The 21,819-nt window shown below is 36.9% G+C and overlaps 3 protein-coding genes across 8 annotated transcripts in view; all 3 read right to left on the reverse strand.

Annotated features, from left to right (window-relative positions):
• The window catches only part of LOC126841030 (protein still life, isoforms C/SIF type 2), a 53,013-nt gene extending 42,475 nt beyond the window's left edge, over positions 1-10,538 (reverse strand). For 4 of the 6 annotated variants that reach the window (XM_050577237.1, XM_050577238.1, XM_050577235.1 and 1 more), the window contains exon 1: positions 10,153-10,538. The gene's annotated coding sequence lies outside the window, so the exon portion shown is untranslated. Of the gene's footprint in view, positions 1-5,514; positions 5,817-10,152 lie in introns of those variants that run through there. The other 2 variants (XM_050577240.1, XM_050577236.1) reach the window with 2 other exon arrangements.
• Positions 10,539-13,988: 3,450 nt separating this feature from the next.
• Positions 13,989-19,207, reverse strand: LOC126840359 (protein transport protein Sec61 subunit alpha). Its single transcript, XM_050576036.1, has 9 exons — positions 19,008-19,207; positions 17,643-17,710; positions 17,164-17,229; positions 16,884-17,094; positions 16,549-16,806; positions 15,706-15,872; positions 15,494-15,634; positions 15,030-15,278; positions 13,989-14,956 (listed from the first exon to the last, which is right to left on the reverse strand). Exons 1-9 carry the CDS (start codon positions 19,012-19,014, stop codon positions 14,693-14,695), a joined length of 1,431 nt encoding a protein of 476 aa, XP_050431993.1. The 5' UTR covers positions 19,015-19,207; the 3' UTR covers positions 13,989-14,692.
• Positions 19,208-19,712: 505 nt separating this feature from the next.
• LOC126840360 (tryptophan--tRNA ligase, mitochondrial) lies at positions 19,713-21,752 on the reverse strand. Its single transcript, XM_050576037.1, has 7 exons — positions 21,417-21,752; positions 21,169-21,327; positions 20,995-21,093; positions 20,762-20,925; positions 20,581-20,702; positions 20,244-20,514; positions 19,713-20,124 (listed from the first exon to the last, which is right to left on the reverse strand). The coding sequence occupies exons 1-7, from the start codon at positions 21,513-21,515 to the stop codon at positions 19,890-19,892; spliced, it is 1,149 nt and encodes a 382-aa protein (XP_050431994.1). The 5' UTR covers positions 21,516-21,752; the 3' UTR covers positions 19,713-19,889.
• Positions 21,753-21,819: the final 67 nt, after the last annotated feature.

Genomic DNA, 21,819 nt, shown 5'->3' on the forward strand with positions numbered 1-21,819 from the left:
GAAAATCACAATGACATATTGTTATCTAAACTACATATTCAAAATTATCTCATTATCTTAGCATTTATTAGGAACCGTTTTTTTTTTTTTTTAATAGTAGTTCCCAGTTCACCGTTTAGGCGTTTGATATTATGACCCCGTCTGTTCAACCGTTCCCTCCTCCCCCCCCCCACCTTGGGCTTTTCTATAGAATACATTTTCGTTTCTCGGTCAAGACCCATTTGGGTCCAGGGAGACATTGTTTGTTTGAGTGGGTGTTTAAAAAATAAGTTTCCCCATTACAACGGCACACGGTGAGATGAGTAGTTTCTCCAGGAGAGGACTGACCCAGTGGTATAGTGCTGTATGTTAATAAAACCGCAACCCCGCTGATCCGTGTGGCTGTTTTAACAACGCCCACGATCGATGGCAGTGTATACGGTTCCCGTGACGTCACGGGAACACATCACGGTCAGGGCTACTAAACATTGGACCCCTTTGACGGTTTATAGTATTTTCAAGCACGAGCCTAAAACGCCGTCGCCGCCGTTCCATCGTTCCCGTAACACTTACAAGTCCAGGTGCAAACAAAGTATTAAGAAAGAAAAAAAGTCGGATTAATATCACTACCGATAGTACCTACATGTACACATAGCTACTGTACTACACACATAAAATATTTATTTTTTACTTGTCATGAAAATTGAACACATAGATCATACAGTTGTGGTACATACATAAACTTTAGAAAAAAAACGACTGTGCTAAATAATTGTACTTCTTCTAGTACTTTCTACTGTCATTTATTTTTGTTTTCAATTTCTAAAGTCCATCCGTAAATTGTCAATAATTGTTAAAAATATTAATTTACTCTTTAATTTAATGCCATGATGTGTAATGTATTTACTATCGCAGTTGTTTAATTTAAAACACTTGTTCGATTACAGATACACAAAACTATTTTAATAAAGTCATAAAGCTTTTATGGTAATTTTTTTAATTATCTAATTGTATAAAGTTAAGTTTAAAACAACTAGTTATGATTTATGAAATTTCAAGCATTTATTACCATCGTTTTGTAGACAAAAATATCAACAAGTGCGTTTGATACATTCTCGTCTTTTAATTAGATTATTTCAATAAAAAAAAAAAAGGAAGTGATTATTTTTTTAAATAAATCACATTATCATTTACCCTACTTGTTTACAAGCACCTACCCCTCCTTGTCTTTAATACAATAAGACAACAAGATAACACTATTAGTGTCTCGCCCTTTCACCTTTTATTCATACAATTTCAACGGTCTAATGCGATTATACTGAAAACGACAAATACAATTTTACAACAATAATTAAGCGTTTTTCTTTTGTTAGAAAATAATAAATGATTGATTAGGTTAATACAGTGTAATTATCTTACAATGTAATATTTTTAACTTTTTGCGTTTAATTAATTGCCTTCCTTTTTATTTTTTCATACTTTTTTTAATGAATCGTTGCCTCTACTATAATTTTCACTTTGTTATGTTTTATACAAATATGTTACAATAATATATTTGTACTTTTATATATTATATACCTTATTGTGAAATAAATTATAGATTCTGTTTCTACATTACATTGTCGTTTTATGATATTTGTATTATATGAATGAAGCAACAGCCAATTTTAATTCGGCATAAATACTTTTGACCTCTTAATTACTACTCTCCCCTCACTTTTGTTTTTTTTTTTTTTTTATTGACTTTTAATTTATAATAACGATCAGAGAAAATAATTTAAATAATTTAATCGGTTCCTTCGAAAGGTCGCTCGAGCGTCGTCGGTAATCGAATAATTTGATAAAGGTAATTTTTCTCCAATTATTAAAAACGTGTATATTATATAATGATTAAATTTGACGATAAACAATATTATAACCGATTCACACTACTAATTACATTGTCATAATTGAACGTTTTATTGGTTTGTATAGTTTTTGACTTGAGCCACCCCCCCCCCTCCTAAGTAATTGATACGGTCATAGGTGTAGATAGGACAGAGCAGAGTACACACCGACTTCCTTGGGAGAGAGAGAGAGAGAGAGCTTTTATTGTATTATTCAATATAATTGGATTTATCACACCCGCGACAATATGTTATACATTTACCACTTATACCCTGTCCTATATACATCCCCATTGTGCATTCGACATGCCGTTGGCTTTTATGTGTACAAATATAAACGTGCCCGTTACGTCGTTGCCATTCGACATAATAGCATAATAACATTCTCTGGTTAAACTTGCACACGAAAAAAACTTTCAAAGACCAAGGTGTGTGTGTGTACACTATTGGAAAATATATAATATTTACACACAAAACCCGCCACTGGAAAACGTTTGGAAATCGCAATACACAATATATAATATCCCTGCTGTGCGGTTGTTCTGTGACTTCTTTCCGGTGTATTCTGTGCCGTTTGACTGCGGATACAGGACTGTGTCCTGTATCCTGTATACTTAAAAATAGTATATATATATATATATATATATAAATATGAAAAACACACTATGTGCACAAAGGTCGTACAATAACCGCTTCAAAGAGTATGGCCGGATGGCAATCCTGAGTAGAGTGGTTTTGAGAACAACCATCGAGTGGTAACGCGACCGCGGTTTTTGTAATTATTTTTTTTATTTTTGGAATAATGAAAAACATAATACGGATATACACTTACAACATACCGTGATGGGCACCACCTAACGAGGAGAAAATCACGTACCTAGGTGACACTATATGTGTATAAATACTTGTTAAAACTTGTTGCGTTGTAATTAGCGCCTTGTGTGTTGCTTTCATTGGCCGCGGTCCCGTTATTGTGCACAACGAGGCCTTTATTGCTGTTTAACGCGAAGCTCCTTGGGAGGAGGTATTTTTTTTTAAATTTTGAATCATCATCATCATATATCCACAAGTACAGTAGCGAATGGCAAGTGATAGTTATTTTTAACAATTTAGAATGTCCGAAATTAGAAAACAGGTGGACACGAAAGTAATTTTATATAGAAAACACCGAAATAGTATATATACATATATTTAACTATACTTAAATTAGCGTTTTTTAAAAAAATTAATATTTTTAATGAGAGATTCATTGTGATAAAAATAAGGTTTTTAGAATCCCAAGCCTATATAATCTATCTCCATCTATACCTGCCCGCTCCCCTCCGTAAATACCCCATTGACAAAGTTAGAAAATTAATTTATCCGGTTCGGACCAAAGGCCAGATTTATAGGTGTCTTCTGATTTACAGGTGCCTCTGAGCGGACAGTTTGTTATGAAATAAAGTACATTATAAATGTAATCATTAACCGTCGAAACCGTTGACAATAGTGTATTGTGGGAATTTCTGGTTTGCAGCCCAGGGAAATATGGTTGTTATCTTTTTAACAAAATTAACACTGATTGATAATTTATAAATATTTTAATCACTTGTTTTATCGTATATAATAATAGTAGGACTATACTTGAGTACATATTATATGCTCTTTTGGAATAATGCTGAAAACAGTGACCCGCTCGCTTGTTGTCATTGTGTGGTTTTTGATTCAATATCAGATATATTATATAACGTTGCAGCGACATATTATTTTCTACAGAAATCGTGGCAGCAAACAGAAGCTATATATTATCGTGCAAAAAAAAAAAAAGGTGGTTTACATGTAGAAAACTAAAAATACAGTGTCTTTTTTTTGTTTTATGCCACTGGCAACGATCAGCTGTGCCGTCAATGGGATTAGAAAATCCGTTCGACTGTCGGTTGCGTAACGCTATTATGATAATATGCAATAGTGGCCTTGCCAAAGCTTTTAAAACCTCCCCATCCCCTATCCAACTTAACCCCCGGCGGTGGTAAGTATCGCTGATTGGATATTATCGTTTCGGTCGAGTACACCACCGGTCGACATTAATACCATCAGCGCCAGTACAATATGCGGTTACAAAAATAAAAAATATATATATATATTGCCGTTTAACATATTATATTATTATATTACCTACCCACAAAGAAGATTTGCCTTCGTTTAATCTTAATTACAACTAGTTTATTGTTTACCCCGAAAAAATGTAACAGAAAGCAGATTTAATTAAATCTGTCACTTTGTCCGGTCGGTAACGGTTTGAATTAAAAAAAAAAAAAAAAAAAAAATGAATTCACACCAGCATTTTAGGGTCGTACCTTTGCGGGGGCGACAATGGTTAATTGTTTTGCCGTTTCGTCGACGAAAACTCGGTATTAATAATAATAATAATAATAATAACCCGTCATAATATATTCTTCCCCTGAACTTGACTACAATGGATTCTCCGAAGCCAATCCACCGCCGCCGACTTATATTACTACTTTCGACTCAATCGGATTTCACTGTTTGTAAGACAACAAAGTCACGGTGACTAGTCTACTTTGGACCGAAACATCATTTGCCAATGATTTGCAACACAGAACATAGTTTAACGTGCGCATTATTTGAAACGATGACAATATTTTTGCTTTAGAAATGGCACTAAACCTGATAATTTTTACTAATAACAAACCCGTCCAATGATAACGGAGAAAAATCGGTGAAATTAACGATTGAAAACGACAACGCTAATTCTGTAGACACGGTGGCAGTAGTCTTTTGATTTTTTTACCAGTTTAACAAATGTCGGTTATATATATATATATATATATATGTTTCCTATTGTCTATGAACGTGCGAATATATTCAGATTTTCGGCAGATTATCAGAGCGTTTGTAGAGTAATAATCAGTGGATAATCAGTGCATATTATGGATGTTCTAATAATATTGCACGTGTTACTTGGGTGAATAATTAACCTCGACGCACACCTCCAAACTCCGTACTCTTCCAGTAGTGTAACACTTGAAGTGCACAAACGTTATAACGCTCACATTAGCAGAGACCCCCCTCCCCCCCCCTTAGCTTGGGATTTTAGAAACCTTAAAATATAAATCAAGTGAAGTTATTTTGAAAAGCACTAATTTTAAGTATTCCAAAACGGTCGGACGTGCATGTACCAGATTTGCCTATACGGGACGCCGTATAATATTAGCCGGTCGGGCAGCCGGATTGGGCGCAACGGTACTCGTCCGCGGGACGAAACGGGGACGACGCGGGTCGATTGTAAGTTATATTAGCCGGGATTGACCCGACACCGGAAAACTGTAAATTAAAAACCGTTTCAAAGGGCACCTTCGCTCAGCGTTCCCGCACGAGACCCGCTCCGGCGGTGGTCATCGGTACAAGATACTATAATAATACATACAATAGCGATACCATACCCCCGTGTATAATGCACCTACAAGTGTGTCAAACTGTGTACTCAAATTTCTTTTTTCTTTTTCAACCGTATTAACATCATTCAATTCGAACTGATACCGTCTCTGACGACGGTACAACGACTCGAGGATTGATTGTCGCCGCCCAGTCTACCCCGGGTCCAACGTGTACGTCCAACACCCGCTCACACCTGCGACACCTGACGTACCTGCGACCTCCTGGACCTGACGAACATCTGCCTGTCGCTGCCGCTGCCGCCGCCGCCGCCGCCGCCGCCGCTGTGCGACGTCCGCATGGTGCTCGGGTGTATGCCCATCGCGTAACGGTTGTAGAAGTCGACGGACACGGTGACACGCCACTACGCCGGAACACCGCACACGCTGTTCGCATAAACGCTCTAGGCAAGGCTTATACACGACGCACACGACGCACACACGCACACACTTGCACTGTCCACGCCCCAAGTTGGTCGACCGGAGGACGCGCAGGGTGTGTCGAACGTGAACGCGCGACAACTCTCGAGTGGGGCCACCTCGGCGTCGTGTCGGAGGACCGTGTAGATGCGGCACGGCGTGGCGGCGGCGGCGGCGGCAACAAACCAGGACGCGCGCGCCACCGGTCCCGCGGCCGTCGGCAGAGCGCTCCACATGCTTGGGGTACAAGATGCTGAACGCCACACAGCTGACAAAGTCCGTCGGCCCGTGCCCGCCGCCCGCCGGTCCGGCGGACCGGCGACGGCGGCGGCGGCGGCTGCTGCGGTGGCGGGGTCCAGTCAATGAATACTACCTACTAGGGCGTGTGTCCCGGAACCTCCGTTTGCCGCCGCCGCCGCCCGCCCGCCCGCCCGACCTGAGGCCATCACACGCCCTGGACGTCACGCGCCGCGTATACCCCGCGTAGCCTTACGATAATTCTACTTACGCCGCCGCCGTCGTAATTATAGTACACCATCGTAATAGCGTTGTAATAGTATTATTAATTGATCGTGTGGATGTTTTAAACAACATAAATACATAAATATAAATACACGCTGACAAAGTGTTATTTATGTTTTTTGGAAAGTGACATGACTTTCAGTTATGATAATTTCATGTGATGGCATAATTCCCTAAGAAAAGTGCACCGAGTTTCTTCCAGGTGTATAATATTATGTAAAATACAAAAAATATCACTCCAATAACAAACAATTTCAGTGGCGTGGCCAGGATTTGATTTCGGGCAGGGCTAACCTTTGGCCGTTTACCGAAATCCAAAATAATTAATTAATAACATATGTAACCACAGGTTGAGTATGTAATTTTCCACTAAAACCACCGGTTGTCCTGTTGTTATAGTAATATCATCTGAAGTCACAACACGTTTTGCCAAGTATACTAAGTATGAAGTGCTCGAATTATTTAGGTCAGGTACCAATGCAAAAGACAACGACGAGTGCGACATCTTTGTAATTATGTCAGATTCATCAAGTACACCTATACAGTCGACATCAAAGTATGAAATACTGTATTCAATAAACTCGACAGACTCGTTCGTGTCGGCCGGCAGGAGAAGTACTCGAAAACACTTAAAGGCGTGAACTTTCTTCAAATCGGCTTTCACAACTTTTTTCAAAATATTTTTAAAATGTCCATGTATTGTTTCTACAAAAGCGAACGTTGTGCGTTATCTCCTTGACGTTATATTACCATCTCGGCAAATGCATTATTTACAGTGAAGTATCATATTATCTTATGCGCATATAGGTTGCAACGGACGTGCACTGTGCAATGTACTATATATGTGCAATACACGTGTACGAGTACCTATTGAGGCGTTAAAAAAAATACAAAACACCGCTTTTACACTGCTATGTGCAGCATATTATTGTACATTTCGCTCTCGAGTAAATAAGCAAAAAAAAAAAAAATTATATATACACACGGTTGGTATTTTCGAACCTATGCTTGAGCTTGTGTCTTTTCACGTTTCACACGACCAACTGATTAACGCGTTAAATTCAATACAATTGCGTTACAATTTCATAATATAATATAAATGATAGGTAATAATAATATACAATACCGTCGCACAGTGGTGTAGAATCCAAAAAAAGACGATCGAAACTAATAGCTCCTAAACTTTTGATTAAAAAGCAAAACGACATATCAAATTATATGTTTTTGGGGACGCTGAATTCAGATTTGAAATAATTTTTAAAATTTTCCCCCTACTTAGGGGGGTAAGGGGGGATTTTTTTTTAATTTAAAAAATATGTCCTATAATTGTACATGATTACCAAACCGGTGGAGTAAAGATAACTCCAATAAGATAAGGCAATATATCAAAATAATAATTTATTATGTCAGTATAACATATTACATGTATATAGTATAGGTATAGTAAATTTTCTGTATAGGCATCTTATCTGATATAATGAACTTTCTAGAAATAGACTATAAACACAATAGTGGCCAACGAACAAAAAGAAACTTTAATAAACACGTATGAATAATTTTAACATAAATTGGTAAACTAATAAAAATAACTAATTTAAATTTATTATATAAAAATAATAAAACTATAACCAATGACATTAAATTAAAGTCGAATTATTTTATGTCGGTTTGGCGAATAACATTTAATACTCTTTTTTTGTACAGTTGAATTTCGTAGAAAACCCATGATTAGTAATGATTGTTTAAAAATGTATTTTTTACTAGAAAAAAAAAGGGGGTAACAATATATTATAATTAAACATTGGATAATACGCTACAATGAGACGTACATAACTTTTCTTAAAAAAAAATTGTTTACATCTTAAAAATTCGATTGAATATAGAGTATTTTTAAAGGTAAAATTAACAATAGGTGACCTCTCGACTTTACAATAGGTCTCTACGACCATTTGTTCAAGTACAAATATATATATATATATATATAAAATAAATAGACGACTTGATGAAAGTGGCAAACTTCTCTTACGGAGAAGGTATTCAACCCACTCGTGGCGGCCGCCACAGAAAATATAATATTATGACCAAAATCAGACCGTTTTCTCTGTATTTCCGTCTTGGCCTTTCCTTGTTGATCGAAATGTTTAACAAAAAAAAAAAAAAAATACACAAGTATGTGTTATTATTCCGTTTGAACCATACATTCAAATTGTACCTACATGTGTATTATACATCAAGTGGTGACACATCAAACGGGGCCGTACGTGCGGTTTTTATATAATTTAACTACATAAAAAAAAAACTTGTATTTTCAACGTGTGTTCTCGTGGGAGTTTGTTTTTTTCTTCAAATATTGAAAACAAAGTTGGTTCCCACCGCTTCATATATATATATATATAGTGTTGTTTTTATGCGAATTAAACTTTTATAATTGAAGATGGGACGTTTTCAAAGATATTCCGAGATGTGCTGTATCATTTTTGCCGCTGTGTATTATATTTAATCCAAGCCGGACGGGATTTCGATTTGACGGGTTGGGATTAAAGGCCGGCCAAACAATAAATACTGACCAAACGAGATTAAGTCCCGGGGAAAGAGATTTTTTTTGGGGGGGGGGGGGGGTCGCCGCCTGTCTAGAAAATAATACGCATTACGATGTACTATGAGCTATGAGGTAAAGTTCGATTGAAACAAATTTTTCATCATATTTTGAAAAAAAAACTCCATTGAACGGGGCTGCCTCGACTCTACAAGAGAGAGACGTTGTCGTTTCAAGACGCGAAAACCCACTACAGATCGACTCTCAATTGGTTAGCAAGAAAAGGGCCGACTAAGGGAAAAAAGCTTGTTTGCAAGTGTCTTTTCCGATGACGTTCCGTTTTTCAACCGTCTTCGATACACACTCGAGTTGTTTTTGTCGTTAATTGGAGGTTTTTTTTTTTCTTTTCTTTAACATTTGTCCTCTCGAGCCGTACCTAGACTCTCCAAAAATTGCCAACCGTATTCAATTTCTGTTAACGCTACAAATAACGTCTGTCGTTTTGTGCATAGCGAGTTGTAATAATAAAAAAAACAACCGTTTCTCGACTACACACAAGCGGCGGACCACGTGCGGCGTATAATTAAACCCGGGACCCTTCGTCCGTTTGCCCGACTCGAATATTGTTATTACTATTATTATTAGACTTGTATATACATACATTATCGGCATATTATTATACTTTGCCGCTACACGACTCTCTATGTGTACAGGCTAAAGCTAAATCCGAGCCGGCCCCGGTAGGTAATAATTGTCAACGAACGGAGCAAATGTAAGTATTATAATCGTTCGAATTTGATTTAAACCGAGTACTAGATAGGTAGATGATACATTAACATCTTATAATCAAAAGCGTTCAGCCGAAATTGGATGTTGTGTATCGATTCAACACTTTTGTTTATTTTAATTGTATATGTATAAAAAAAAAAAATAGTAAAAAATGTACGCAATATTACAATTCAAAGGTATTTCATGTCCCGCAAACGTGTCACATTGACTTTGTTTACGTTAATTATGTATATTTTTCTGTATATTATAATGTTGGCAAATCTCTAAGTCTGTCCTGTCTCGTATAAGACAAGAGAACTAATGTTAAGTGCAATAGCCATCTAAACATTGATAAATAATAATAATAATACTGTAATAAACTCTGTACAACAATTTTTGTTTTTTTTTTTTTGATATTACAAATAATTTCATAAGCAGAGCTTTAAAATACATAAACATTAGAGGGTGCTCGTTTTAAAATTGGGGATGATACTACCCCCAAAGATACACGAGTTGTGTAAACTGTATTATTCCGTCCAGAGGTAATGCCCCTCCCTAAAATTGGCCTTGCCAAAAAAGGTACATAAAAAATGCGTACGTGACTTACTCGACTGGTCGGCGGGGAAGCGAGTTCAGGGCGATCGAGGATGCGACGTTCCGTGTCGCGACAACCGCGGTCTCGTGCGACGCGTGTCTGCGTCACGCGACATAATCGGATGCAGTTGTACCGTGGACTGCAGGTATCGGCGAGGGTCGGCGGTCGTCGGCGGACACCAGCAGCATGCGGACCGGCCGACAACGACGGTTTTTTTATCCAAAAAAAAAAAAAAAAAATGTCCAGTAACGGAGGAACCGATAAAACCCGCGCACCGAACACCAGTGTTGTTCGTGAAATCGTGCGGATCCGAACGCGCGCGCCAGACACACGTCTCCTCCTTGCCGGAGCGAACACGACGGTGGCACGTTCGCGCTATCACGGCGCGCGACGACAGTCCGTAAAGTAATCCGGGGATTTCCTCGACGGCGTGCCCCAGCATTTTACGCGGCCGCATTCCTCCTCCCCTTGTTCCCGCCTCGCCCCTCCCGACCGGACGGCCTGTCGGGAAATCGGGGCCATCTCGTCCCCGCAGCCGTTGCGCACGGCGGCGTCTGACCGTTGGCGAACTCTGCAGGATACGCTGCGAAACGCCGCCGGTGCCGTCACTCCCTAAACCTGCCCAAAAACGTTTGAGGGGGGCATCATGGTAAAACTATGTTAAAAAGGTAGGCTTTTTTTTTTGGGAGGGGGGGGAGACTAGCGGTTTGAATTTTGAATATATTTTTCTAATCGGTTATTTCCATAGGTAGTAAATTTACAATACCCACAAAACCTCCCCTCCTCAAAAACAAACCCGACGGGTTTACTCCAAAAATGTAAAAATTGTATACCTACCTTATTTAACAACCCTAAGAACCCATGAAATTACTAGGCTAAAACAACAGTCCCTAGGTAAACCTGACATGGAGCCTGTTTCATAAAAACACTTACTTACTTGTCACTTGTAATTTTCAAAATTGTTTTTTTTTTTTCGTGAAACAGGCCCCTGATGTGACAATCACAAGACATGGGTAGTAGATATACGTAGAATTGGTTATTAATTTTTCTTTGATACTATTTAAAGTGTTAAAAGATACTAAACTATTTTCGCGCTAAAGCTTAAAACACTCATCTTTTATGCAATGAAATAACCGCATGATTAAAAAAAAATATTGAATATTGAACCATGCGTTTTTCCCGCCATGTCCTTTTCATAGAAAAATCACTATATACGAATAGCTCAGAGACAAGTTGTTTATAAGAACTAATATACAACCCTTTAACATGAGCGCTTACTTGGGTTTATAGTCCCTGTGTAATATTAATATGTTTTGGCCTCGAAGGAGACTTCGCCCATTTCAAACACCCCCCGAGTTCGACTTTTCCTTTTAACGAATTGCCATAGCTAAAACTTGTCAAAAAACAAATCTTACCTTTATTTTTACCCCTAAAGAGGACGTTAAACTCAATTATTTATGTAAAAACAGACTTGTTAATAATGATTGAGTAAAATGACACCAATAGACCGACTTGGTCGCTGTTTGTTTAAATATTTTAAAAGACACTTTGTTTATAATGAACAGTCATTTATACTCATTATTACATAGTCACCCACACACTATATTTATTATATCTCCATTTTAATAGTTGCCCCGGGCGGCTGATTATAAGGGGGCAGCTAAATTTTTTTATGTTGCATTAAATGTTTACTTTATTATAATAGGGCGTTTTTTTTGCCCCAGGATGACAAACTCCTAAATACGGCCCTGGCTGTGCATTAATTTATACTTTAGTCGAGACTATGATTTTGTGAAAAATCGCCTATACCAAATGATAAATAGCAGTTCATAGCAACCACAAACTTGCACAAACGCCAACGTGGGCGCTCTCGGGGGGGGGGGGGGGTCTCGACTTGCCTGGAATAATGCAAGTATATATACATAAGAATAATCACTATTATCTAACTATTTTTGATAAAGATTTTTACAAGTTCAATTTATCATAATTTCATTAGATCATACACGATCATTGTCTCCTCTCCCCTTGCCAGTGGCGTAGCTACCGTGTGTGCAGGAGGGGAGGCTGCCACTGGCCGATTCCAATTTAGGGCGTTTTTGTACGGTTAACACATTGTAACCTCTGTAGTTACGCCACTGGCCCTTGCGTTCGAGCGCCGGCCGGCGCGCGCGAGACGGGACGCGACGGCCACAACGCGTGACGGCGGTCGTCGAAAACGCAATTTTCATCGAAATTTGGTGTAACGAGACAAAGTTGTTTTTTTTCCGTCCCTCTAACCGACTACTACTCCTCGGAGTCGTCCCTCGGTATAGGTTTTCCGGACGTCGTTCGCCGTATTGACTCCGAACACTCGAACGTCGACACTATTCGAGTGTCATCGAGCGCGCTCAATGCGCGTTTTTTTCTTTTTCTCTTTGCAGATCCGCGACGGAAAACGACCTCCTCCTCCTCCTCGCCCTGCCTGTAAAGTGCCGGGGGAACACTCGAAAATCCGCAACCAAAGCGTAAGCAACGCTGCCGACGATTCAACTCGATTTCCGATGGTCCCGCCTGCGACTTCCTACAGTGCCCCGGCGCGCCGCGCCGTGAAGTCGCGCAAAAGCGCCGCGGCTGTCCGGCCGTGGCAATAATTAATGCGGCTGCGGCGACGACGACGACGGCCGTCACGCGCGTCATACACAACATGACTAACAAACACGGCCGCGGCGTCTGCCGTGTGCGTTGTCGCTGACCGTCCGGCCGACGAGGTCATGGTTTTGTTGTCCGGTGCCGCGCGCAGCGACCGCCGGCCGCCTCGCGGTGCCTGCAAACAGGCCCGCCGTCACAGCATACGCTGGACACACACACACACACACAGGCTCACCCTCCGCGTGCGACGTTGCCGGTCCGGTCCGGCGACGGCGTTCACACGGTTTTTATTATCGATTCGGGACGCGAGGGCGAGTAGATGCGGTACCCATGACAACGGCGAGATGCGGAAAAACGAAAGGCGCAAAGTGTGCCACGCCCGACCGAGAGATAGGACGGACGGTGCGTCGCGCTGCGGCGGATGCATTGCGCCATCTAGCCATTGCCGGCACGCGTGGACGCGTCAGCCCCGCGTAGTAACTGGGCCAACTAACTGCCATGGTACGCGCCAGAGATGGCACACTTGACCTCGTGTCACCGAAACCGTCCGTCAATCCCCTATCACCACAAGATAGGGCGCGGAGAGAGTGGGCCATTTAGAATAAAACAAAAAACCGTGTACTTTTCTCGACTTGCAATAAAAACGTCGTCCAATTCGAAACCACACTGCACACACGTTTATAATTGAGGCCGTGAGTGCAAAAGTGGCCTAACCCATAAATTAAAATTGATTAGTTAACACGATTAACCAACTTGATAAATTAAAAATTATTTGAAAAAATTGTATTTAATTTATTTACACAATTTGTTTGTTTAAATACATATATGTATATAACAAGTTGTTAATTGTACTTAGGTTAATTTTAATTTATGGGTTAGGCCGCGTTTGCACTCATAGCCTCAATTCTACACTTGCTTTTACCGAAAACCATACGAGATATGTAATATACCTTTACCGGAGCTCGTACGAAACCAAACACGAATCCATAATAAACAAAATATATTCTCAAAATATATATAAAAACGTACAAGTACAGTTTCTCAAATAAAAAATAATTGTAACATAAAAAATGTATTTCATTATACACACGTGTGTACCAGAGTATCGGGAAAATGGCCCTTTTCGATACTGGTACACATCATATATATTGAAAACCTTTTACTAGTTAAAACCATTATTGGCGTTTAGGGCAATGAATTGATAGTAAATAATAGATACGTTTGATGATTATTAATTATTTATTATCATTGCAACAAGGGGCAAACGCACCAGACAAATTCGTGTTTCTACTGTACCTTAGAAAAGAAAGTTGGTGTAAAAGTATACAAATTTGTTTGTATTAAACAACAACAACAACAATCGTGAACCGTTAAATTATAGAAATAAAATGGCAGGACGATAATTTAACGTGTCACGCGTTAGGCTTTGAGTATAAAAAAAATATATATACTATTTTACTCAAAATATTCTTAAAATCTTTTTTTTTACTGCTAAGAAAATTAACTTACTGTAAGTATTTACATTACAAAAATTAGGAAAAAAATGTTGCGAACGCAACCATTAATATATTAGCTTTGAGAAAAAAAACGTTATAAATAATAATTTGCCTATTTTCTAACATTTATATAATTTACATAAAAAAAAAAAAAATTATAATAATAAAATAAAAATAATAATAATGATAACAAAAAGATATAAATTTGTCGTATGGGGGTAATTTTGTTGAGAAAATTTTGAAACGCTGTTAATTTGAAATGCCGAAAGTCATTAATTGATAATTTTGTTTTGGATTTTGAATGTACAAAATAATTTTCATTGTTTCTGAAGTTTTCGTCATGCATGGACTATGACAACAGTCTTGTCCCACAGGGACTTGATGAACAAATGACAAGTTCATGAACTTCAATCGATGAGCTAGCCGTCTTAAAACAATAAAGTACTCATGCCTCCCATTTCGCTTTGCTCTTTAACAAATATTTCGAAATACTGGTAAATGATTGTGACGGCCAACAATATACCAGTTCCCGATCCGATGGCACCCATAAAATCAGCCAATACCGACAATGCGCCAATACAAAGACCTCCGAATGCCGCGGCAGTAGGAATATACCGGTTCAACTCGTGGATCATAGAATTGTCCCTGTGACCTCGCATAACCATCTGTTGTTCTTTCAGTTGTTTAGCGACCTATATAAATATAAATGTATTCGAATTAACACACCAATACCTAATTTAATCGCAATGTAAAATGTTGTATTACGTCTTTGGCGGATGATCCAGATACTTCAATCCACGTCTTCGAGAAGAAGGCACACGATCCTAACATGAAAACAATGTACAGTATAGCGTGAATCGGGTCTTCGGCAATATGAGAAAGATTCTCCGGCGGCGACAGATAGTAACAGAGACCGCCAACAGGATAAGCTCGAGCCGGTCCGCCTCCGCCCACATCTGCCCAAACGCCCAACAGATTTACTAATATGTTCCCATGGAATTTCACAGCCAACATCTGAAAATATAATTTTGGTATGTTAGTAAAAGAAAAAAAATTATTTGTACTGCGCAGCGGCGTAATCGTAGGGGGTAAATGCTGTGCATACCCACCGTCACTTTTCTAAATATGTACACGCATACATAGAAAAGTGGAAGGCTAGCGCACACACAGCTTACACACTTACGACTACACCAGTGTATAAATAAGAACAAATTTCAAATATTATATACCTGAGATATGACGTATAAATTGGATACTAAAGCCGACTGCAAAATAATGGGTATGTTTGAAGTGTAAAACAATTTGATAGGATAGCTACTGTATTGTCCGCGGTATCTTGCCGATTTAATAGGTAAATCAACACGGAAACCCTAAACATTTGTAAAGCATTACATTTATAAGTACACATTCTTTGTATAATGACTCTTGTGATTTATATTACTTGGAAATAGATAACGATGGCAAACACTAAAACCGTAGCCAATAAATTCATCAAATTCGGTAAATTCTGTCTGTAGAATGCTTCTCTCAATGCTCTCACTTTGTCTTGTCTAGTGGCCAACAGATGGAACAAGGCTATTACGGCACCTTCGAATTCTGTTCCTCGTCCTAAATAAATGATAAACAAAGAAAATTAGTTATATAAAATTCTAATTTGATTGACAAATTTTAAGAGGACGTTAAAGCCCATATTTATTAAAGAGTAGGGTACAGGCAATTTTTGCAAAATCTTTATTTGAACTGTGATAGCAATCATTAGTTCAGTAATTAGATATCTCTTTTGGTAGTTATTTATTTTTCGGACTATTACAGCATCCTTGATAGTGATTTAAAAAAAAAATTTCATCTAAATATAGTTACGCAGAATGCTTTTTACTCAGTCAATAGTGGTTTTAGAGAAAAAACATCTATAAAATTGAATGATAACAACATTTTGCAGACAATGTCATATCCGATTTTGAATATAATAACGTAAAAGAAAGTTATTGTGGTTTTAAAAAAGTAAAAAAATGTGATTATAAATGTGTTGGGTTTATCAAAAAAAAATAACATAACATTGTTTCCAAAATCTTGTCATCTTTCATTTTTTTCTAAGTATTTTAGCTCTAAAATCATCATGGAGCGATTAAAAAGCATTCTGCGTATGTTTTAACGCTAGAAATTTAGGTGTACAACTTCCTCTTAATAGGAAGGTAAATTATGCTAACTCTTTGTTATTAAATAATATTTAACAGACTTAACAGTTATTTACAACGGGACACTGAAATGTTCTCGATCAACTTACCAGTATTTACTGTGGTGGGACTAAAGGCCTTCCAGACGATCGTTTCACAAATGTTTGTGGCGATGAAAAGAGATATTCCCGAACCGAGACCGTATCCTTTCTGTAAAAGCTCGTCCAACAACAAAACAATGAGACCGGCCACAAACAGTTGAATAATGATCAACAAACAGACACCGGCTCCGATCTCACTTGGATCGCCGTACATGCCAGTCATGACATAAACAATAGCTTGACCGACAGTTATGACCATTCCAAACACTAGACAATAATAAAACACAAATCTTAAAATGCTACAATAACAAAAATAGTCTACGATTATTAATATGTCAACGTACACTTTTGAGCGCCATTGAACAATGCACGGTCCTTGGGAGTGTCACCGACTTCGATGATTTTGGCCCCAGCCAACAATTGCATGATTAGACCTGAAGTGACAATAGGCGATATTCCAAGTTCCATAAGTGTACCTCGATTGGAAGCCAAAATCACACGAATCCAGTAAAAAGGATCGGCCGAGTCGGAACTCATAATACCGAATAAAGGTATCTAGAAAAAAAAAACAACCATATTTAGTATGTAATTTAGAAAATATAACATTAATACCAAATGACTTACTTGACAGCATACTAGAAAAATAAATAAAGTGATAGCTGTCCACAATACTTTCTCTCTGAATTGAATCTATTAGAACAAAACAAAATAATATTAATATTAAGCAGATTTCATTTGAAAAAATCAAATTTCTCATTTTAAAATCTTTTTAATAAGATTATTCAAATAAAAATCTCAGTTGTTACACAGAAATTTCTGATAATGTACATGCAAAATGTATTTTTTAAATTAGGTAGACAAATACAGAATCAATGAAGAAAAAATAAAATATAAAATGTCTATTTTACAATAATTTAGTATAGAATCAGAAAAGAATATGTTATTCCATTAATTTGCCTAACAATAGTTAATGACTGCAGTTATGAAGGGTTAACTATTTTTCATTATTTGTGTATTCTAATAAGGGAATTCAGGTACTAATTAAATAAGATTAAAATGTAATTTCATTAATGTCACAAACAAAACTTGAATACTTTACTTACTTTTCTTTCTGGTTTGGCTATTTCCGGTAGTATACTACAGAACGGCTTAATTACTTCTAAAAATTTAACTGAAACACAAATTATGTTATTTGTTAATATTTTCATTTTAAAGAATACTAAAAATAATATCTATTTCAAAACAATGAATTAATTTATAATCATATAATATGCCTAACATACAATAGTTACTAAAAACAATTATAGTACGAGTCACGAAAAAAAATTCATTGAATTAAACGTACATACGAATAGGATTATACTGTAGAGTGTTTGTTTCATTGAATATAAATTGACAAAGGAAATTTTATGTTCATAGACACCGTTTTAAAAGCAATAAAATTGGTTAGTTTGCCAATTTTTTTCTACTTTTTAACACCTACATAATAGTTCAAGCATTACACTTAGGCAAGCCAACTCTTCTACATACGTGTACCGTTTTTAACGCTTTCTTTTACTCAAAATTCCTTCTAAATCAAACCCAATATGCCTTACACTCAATATAATAAGATATAAATAACATCTCAATACATCAGAACGTCAAACTTTATTAGGAAGTCTTTCATCGGTTAATAATTTCTCCACAACAGTAGGTAGTGATATGAAAATCTAACTTTTACTACTGAATTTCAACGATAGAATTCTTAACAGACGATCTTGAAAATGGTCGTTTGTAATTTTTTCAAGGAACAAACAAAACAAAATTTGATGCCACATAACACTTAGGTATTTGGTATTGACCAGACATATCACATCAATATGTAATATAAATAAAATTTTGAAAAGTTTTTGGTGAATTAAAATTTTAACGTCCAGATTAACAATCGAGGCCAAGTAGGTAACTCATAAGCCAAATGTGACATTTAATACAAGTAGAAACGAAATATAAAATTGAAACAATTTTCTACAACTTGGCTCGGGTACAAACAAAACCATTAAACATTTAATAATTGGACTCCACGAATGTCTTTGAAGTATGGCTCTAGCATATAACATGGCTGGCCAATTAGGTTCGCTAATTAAAAGTACGGCAAGTACAGTTAAACACCAAGATTCCCGTAACACGTTTGTGGGGAATAACGGTTTTCCGATCACAGACTGACCCACTTTGAAAGATGTCAAGTATTTAGTCGACCGAAAATGCCTGAAAACGATCGACACCTACACGGAAAACACGGTTCTGGCGTAGGAAAAAAAAGGCCACGAGTACATTTTCGAAAGGAAGTTTACACGGTTCGAGTGAAATATAATTATAGCGACTTGAACGAGTGGCGAAAGTACACCATCAAGTGGAATATTTTACGGCAAGTCGAAATACAAATATACAAAACAAAATAACGCTTCAATATTTCAATATATTATACTTACAACCCATGGTGAATAGCTCGGTACGACAAACGGACAGGTTCAATTACAGTACATCAGTGACAAGAAAACGACAGGTACTTAACGTAAGGAACCATACGAAACGAATAATCGGCTTAGGTGGACGACACGGCAATAACGTACAGTTCTCACTTGTGCCGAACACAACCACGTAGCGGCTTGTACAACATCAACACGAACACACATGCAACGATTTTTGTCGATGAGTCGGCGACACGTATGGTGTACGTCGCCAGTGAGAATATAAACACTGCCCGGTCCAAAGACGTTGCAAAAGCACACCGTACGGGAGCGCAAAAAGACGGTAAACAAAATTAAAAACAAAACCAATACGAATTCACCGTTTTCTTTATTTAACCAATACACATATCATGTGTACAACTTGGCCTTTATACTTATTATTGTACGCAGAAAAACAATTTTTTCCGAAATTCCTGTAATACCTACGTTTATACGCCAAAGACGTCGCGAAAGCTGATAAGGCCGTTTTACGTCCAACTCGCGACCAGCAGCTACGAGATAACTGATAACGATAAATGGCGTGTATACAAAATATTACTGATAACAATTTACACTACAAATTAGTAATAATTGCAATAATGCAATACCTTTCAGTTTACTATGAATTACATTACAAACGCCGTACAGTTTAAATAACACTTATTTTAATAAAAATTAAAAAAACAAAACATTAAAATTTAAATACTAAGTGAATTTATATAGTTGGATTTCGGTTCCTATATCAGATGTTACAATAATATAACAATCATATTATATTTATGAATATATAGTTGTAGCGTTCTAAAACAACTAATTTCGGAGTATTGTATTTTTAAAACTAATAAAAATTCAAAAAATTGTGTACTATCTATCAACATTTTTGTTATTAAATAAATTTAAACTTTCGTTTGAACTTCTAGGTAGAGTGCCTATTTTGGATGCTACTTCGTACCATGTCTCTTCGGCGATTAAACTAGCCCTCTGTTGTCCGTCTTGAAGCACATTACATAAATAGTCGGGGGAATCCATCAATTTAACTATTTCGTTCTGAATAGGTGAAAACTTTTCCACCAATATTTCAGTTACTACTTGTTTGTACCTTTGAAATCATATAAAATTAACATAATCAATTCAAACAGTTATTAAAATATTATAACAAGTACTGAATTGATTATAAGCTTAGAGTTTATGACAAGGGAACGAGTTAATAGAATTTACCGTCCGGTATCCAACAACGTATTCTCCTCACATATTTCTTCAGGCAAAGATTCAGTGACAAGGGAATGCATAGCTATTAGTGCTGAAACTCCTGGTCGATTGACTGGATCGAAAGTGACTTCTGAAGTACAATCGGTAACAGCTTTTTTTATTTTCTCCCTAATTACATCAGGCGCATCAGTGATTTCAATTCGACTTCGTGGGTCAGGATGGGATTTTGACATTTTTTTGGTAGGATCGCGTAAATTTCGTATTCTTGAAGAAATGTCCTCTAAACAATTCAACAAAAAATTTTAAAAATGTTATTTGGAAAATAATAATCTATTAGTTATTTTACTTTGTAAAATAATTTCCGGTACAGGAAAAGTAACGCCATAACGTTTGTTGAACGTACGAGCTAAAAAATGAGCTAATTGCAAATGTTGTACCTGATCTTCCCCAACAGGTACTTTAGTAGCCCTTAAACAAATACAAGTTTAGTATAGTAGTTTAAATGACTAACCTAATGATTTTAATACTTGTATAATAATATATCTGCAGCTTGTAAAATGGGATACAAATATAGACCAAGTGGTACATCTTTTAATGTTGACGACTTATCTTTAAACTGAGGCAACTGGCCTAATCTAGGCATAGTAGTCAAACATCCCAGGACCCAACTTAAAAGTGTATGTTCAGGTACCTAAATACAAATAGTAAAATTAAATAAGAGAAAAAAAAGTTACTGAAATAGTTTTATATGCTTACATACCCGAGACTGCAAAAAGAGAACACTTTTGTTGGGGTCAATACCACATGCGATTAAACTGGCCGTCATAAGCAATACATTTTTTTCCAGTTTTTTAGCGTCCTAAAAAATAATCAAAATTTGTCTAATCATAATAGCCAAATAGTTAAAATAAGTACTGTTCACTTAAGAACTGACATAGGGTAAGGTGATTGAATGCAAGTCGACGATACTAAATATAACATCTCTGTTTTCATTCTGCAGCTGCACCCATTTGGACACAGCGCCAAAATAGTTACCCAAATGCAACGTGCCTGTCGGTTGAATACCCGAAAATATTCTATCATGCCAATTGACCTGATAAATGATTGCATTGTATATTAATTGTAAATAACAAAAAAATAAACTTTATTAAAAAAAAATTACTATGATAATAAAAGACTCACTTTTGTATGACACGAACGACATAATTTATAAGTGCTAAATAAACAATGTTTCAATGCCATTAAATGTGACAATTTTAAATGTTTATTAATTCTATTCATTAATGATGAATTTTAAAAACTTGCGACTTCAAGGAAGCTCGGCATTAATGACTGATTTCTAATAAATAATAAGTGTAAGGTAGGTGAAGTAAATTAAAAGTTCTAAAAAACAAAGACAGCCTTATTTAGGACTTAGATCGTCGTCGTAGGGGAAAGCCAATAAGGTATAATATAAAAAAATTACTATTACAACTAAATCAAAATGAAAATTAAATAATTTTTTATAAAAATTTATCATGTCGGATGTCCATGTTAAAACTGATAAGAGTACAAAAATTATCATTTTGCCGGTAACATTACACAG

The sequence above is a fragment of the Adelges cooleyi genome, unplaced genomic scaffold, assembly GCF_023614345.1.
Source record: "Adelges cooleyi isolate 19-005CV unplaced genomic scaffold, UGA_ACOO_1.1 ACOO_flye_CR_arks_rails_tigmint_CR_PRNA_376, whole genome shotgun sequence".
In the NCBI taxonomy this organism is placed as follows: Eukaryota; Metazoa; Arthropoda; class Insecta; order Hemiptera; family Adelgidae; genus Adelges; species Adelges cooleyi.

What these genes read in the sequence shown, in the direction of transcription:
- LOC126840359 (XM_050576036.1), bottom strand. An exon ending in ATTTATACGTCATATCTCAG is followed by an intron (nt 15,279 to 15,493) that starts GTATATAATATT and finishes TTATATTTTCAG; the next exon opens with ATGTTGGCTGTGAAATTCCA. An exon ending in CTGGATCATCCGCCAAAGAC is followed by an intron (nt 14,957 to 15,029) that starts GTAATACAACAT and finishes ATATTTATATAG; the next exon opens with GTCGCTAAACAACTGAAAGA.
- LOC126840360 (XM_050576037.1), bottom strand. Translation starts at nt 21,515, where the DNA reads ATGAATAGAATTAATAAACATTTAAAATTGTCACATTTAATGGCATTG. An exon ending in TTCTCTTTTTGCAGTCTCGG is followed by an intron (nt 20,926 to 20,994) that starts GTATGTAAGCAT and finishes ATTTGTATTTAG; the next exon opens with GTACCTGAACATACACTTTT. An exon ending in ACGTTGTTGGATACCGGACG is followed by an intron (nt 20,125 to 20,243) that starts GTAAATTCTATT and finishes ATGATTTCAAAG; the next exon opens with GTACAAACAAGTAGTAACTG.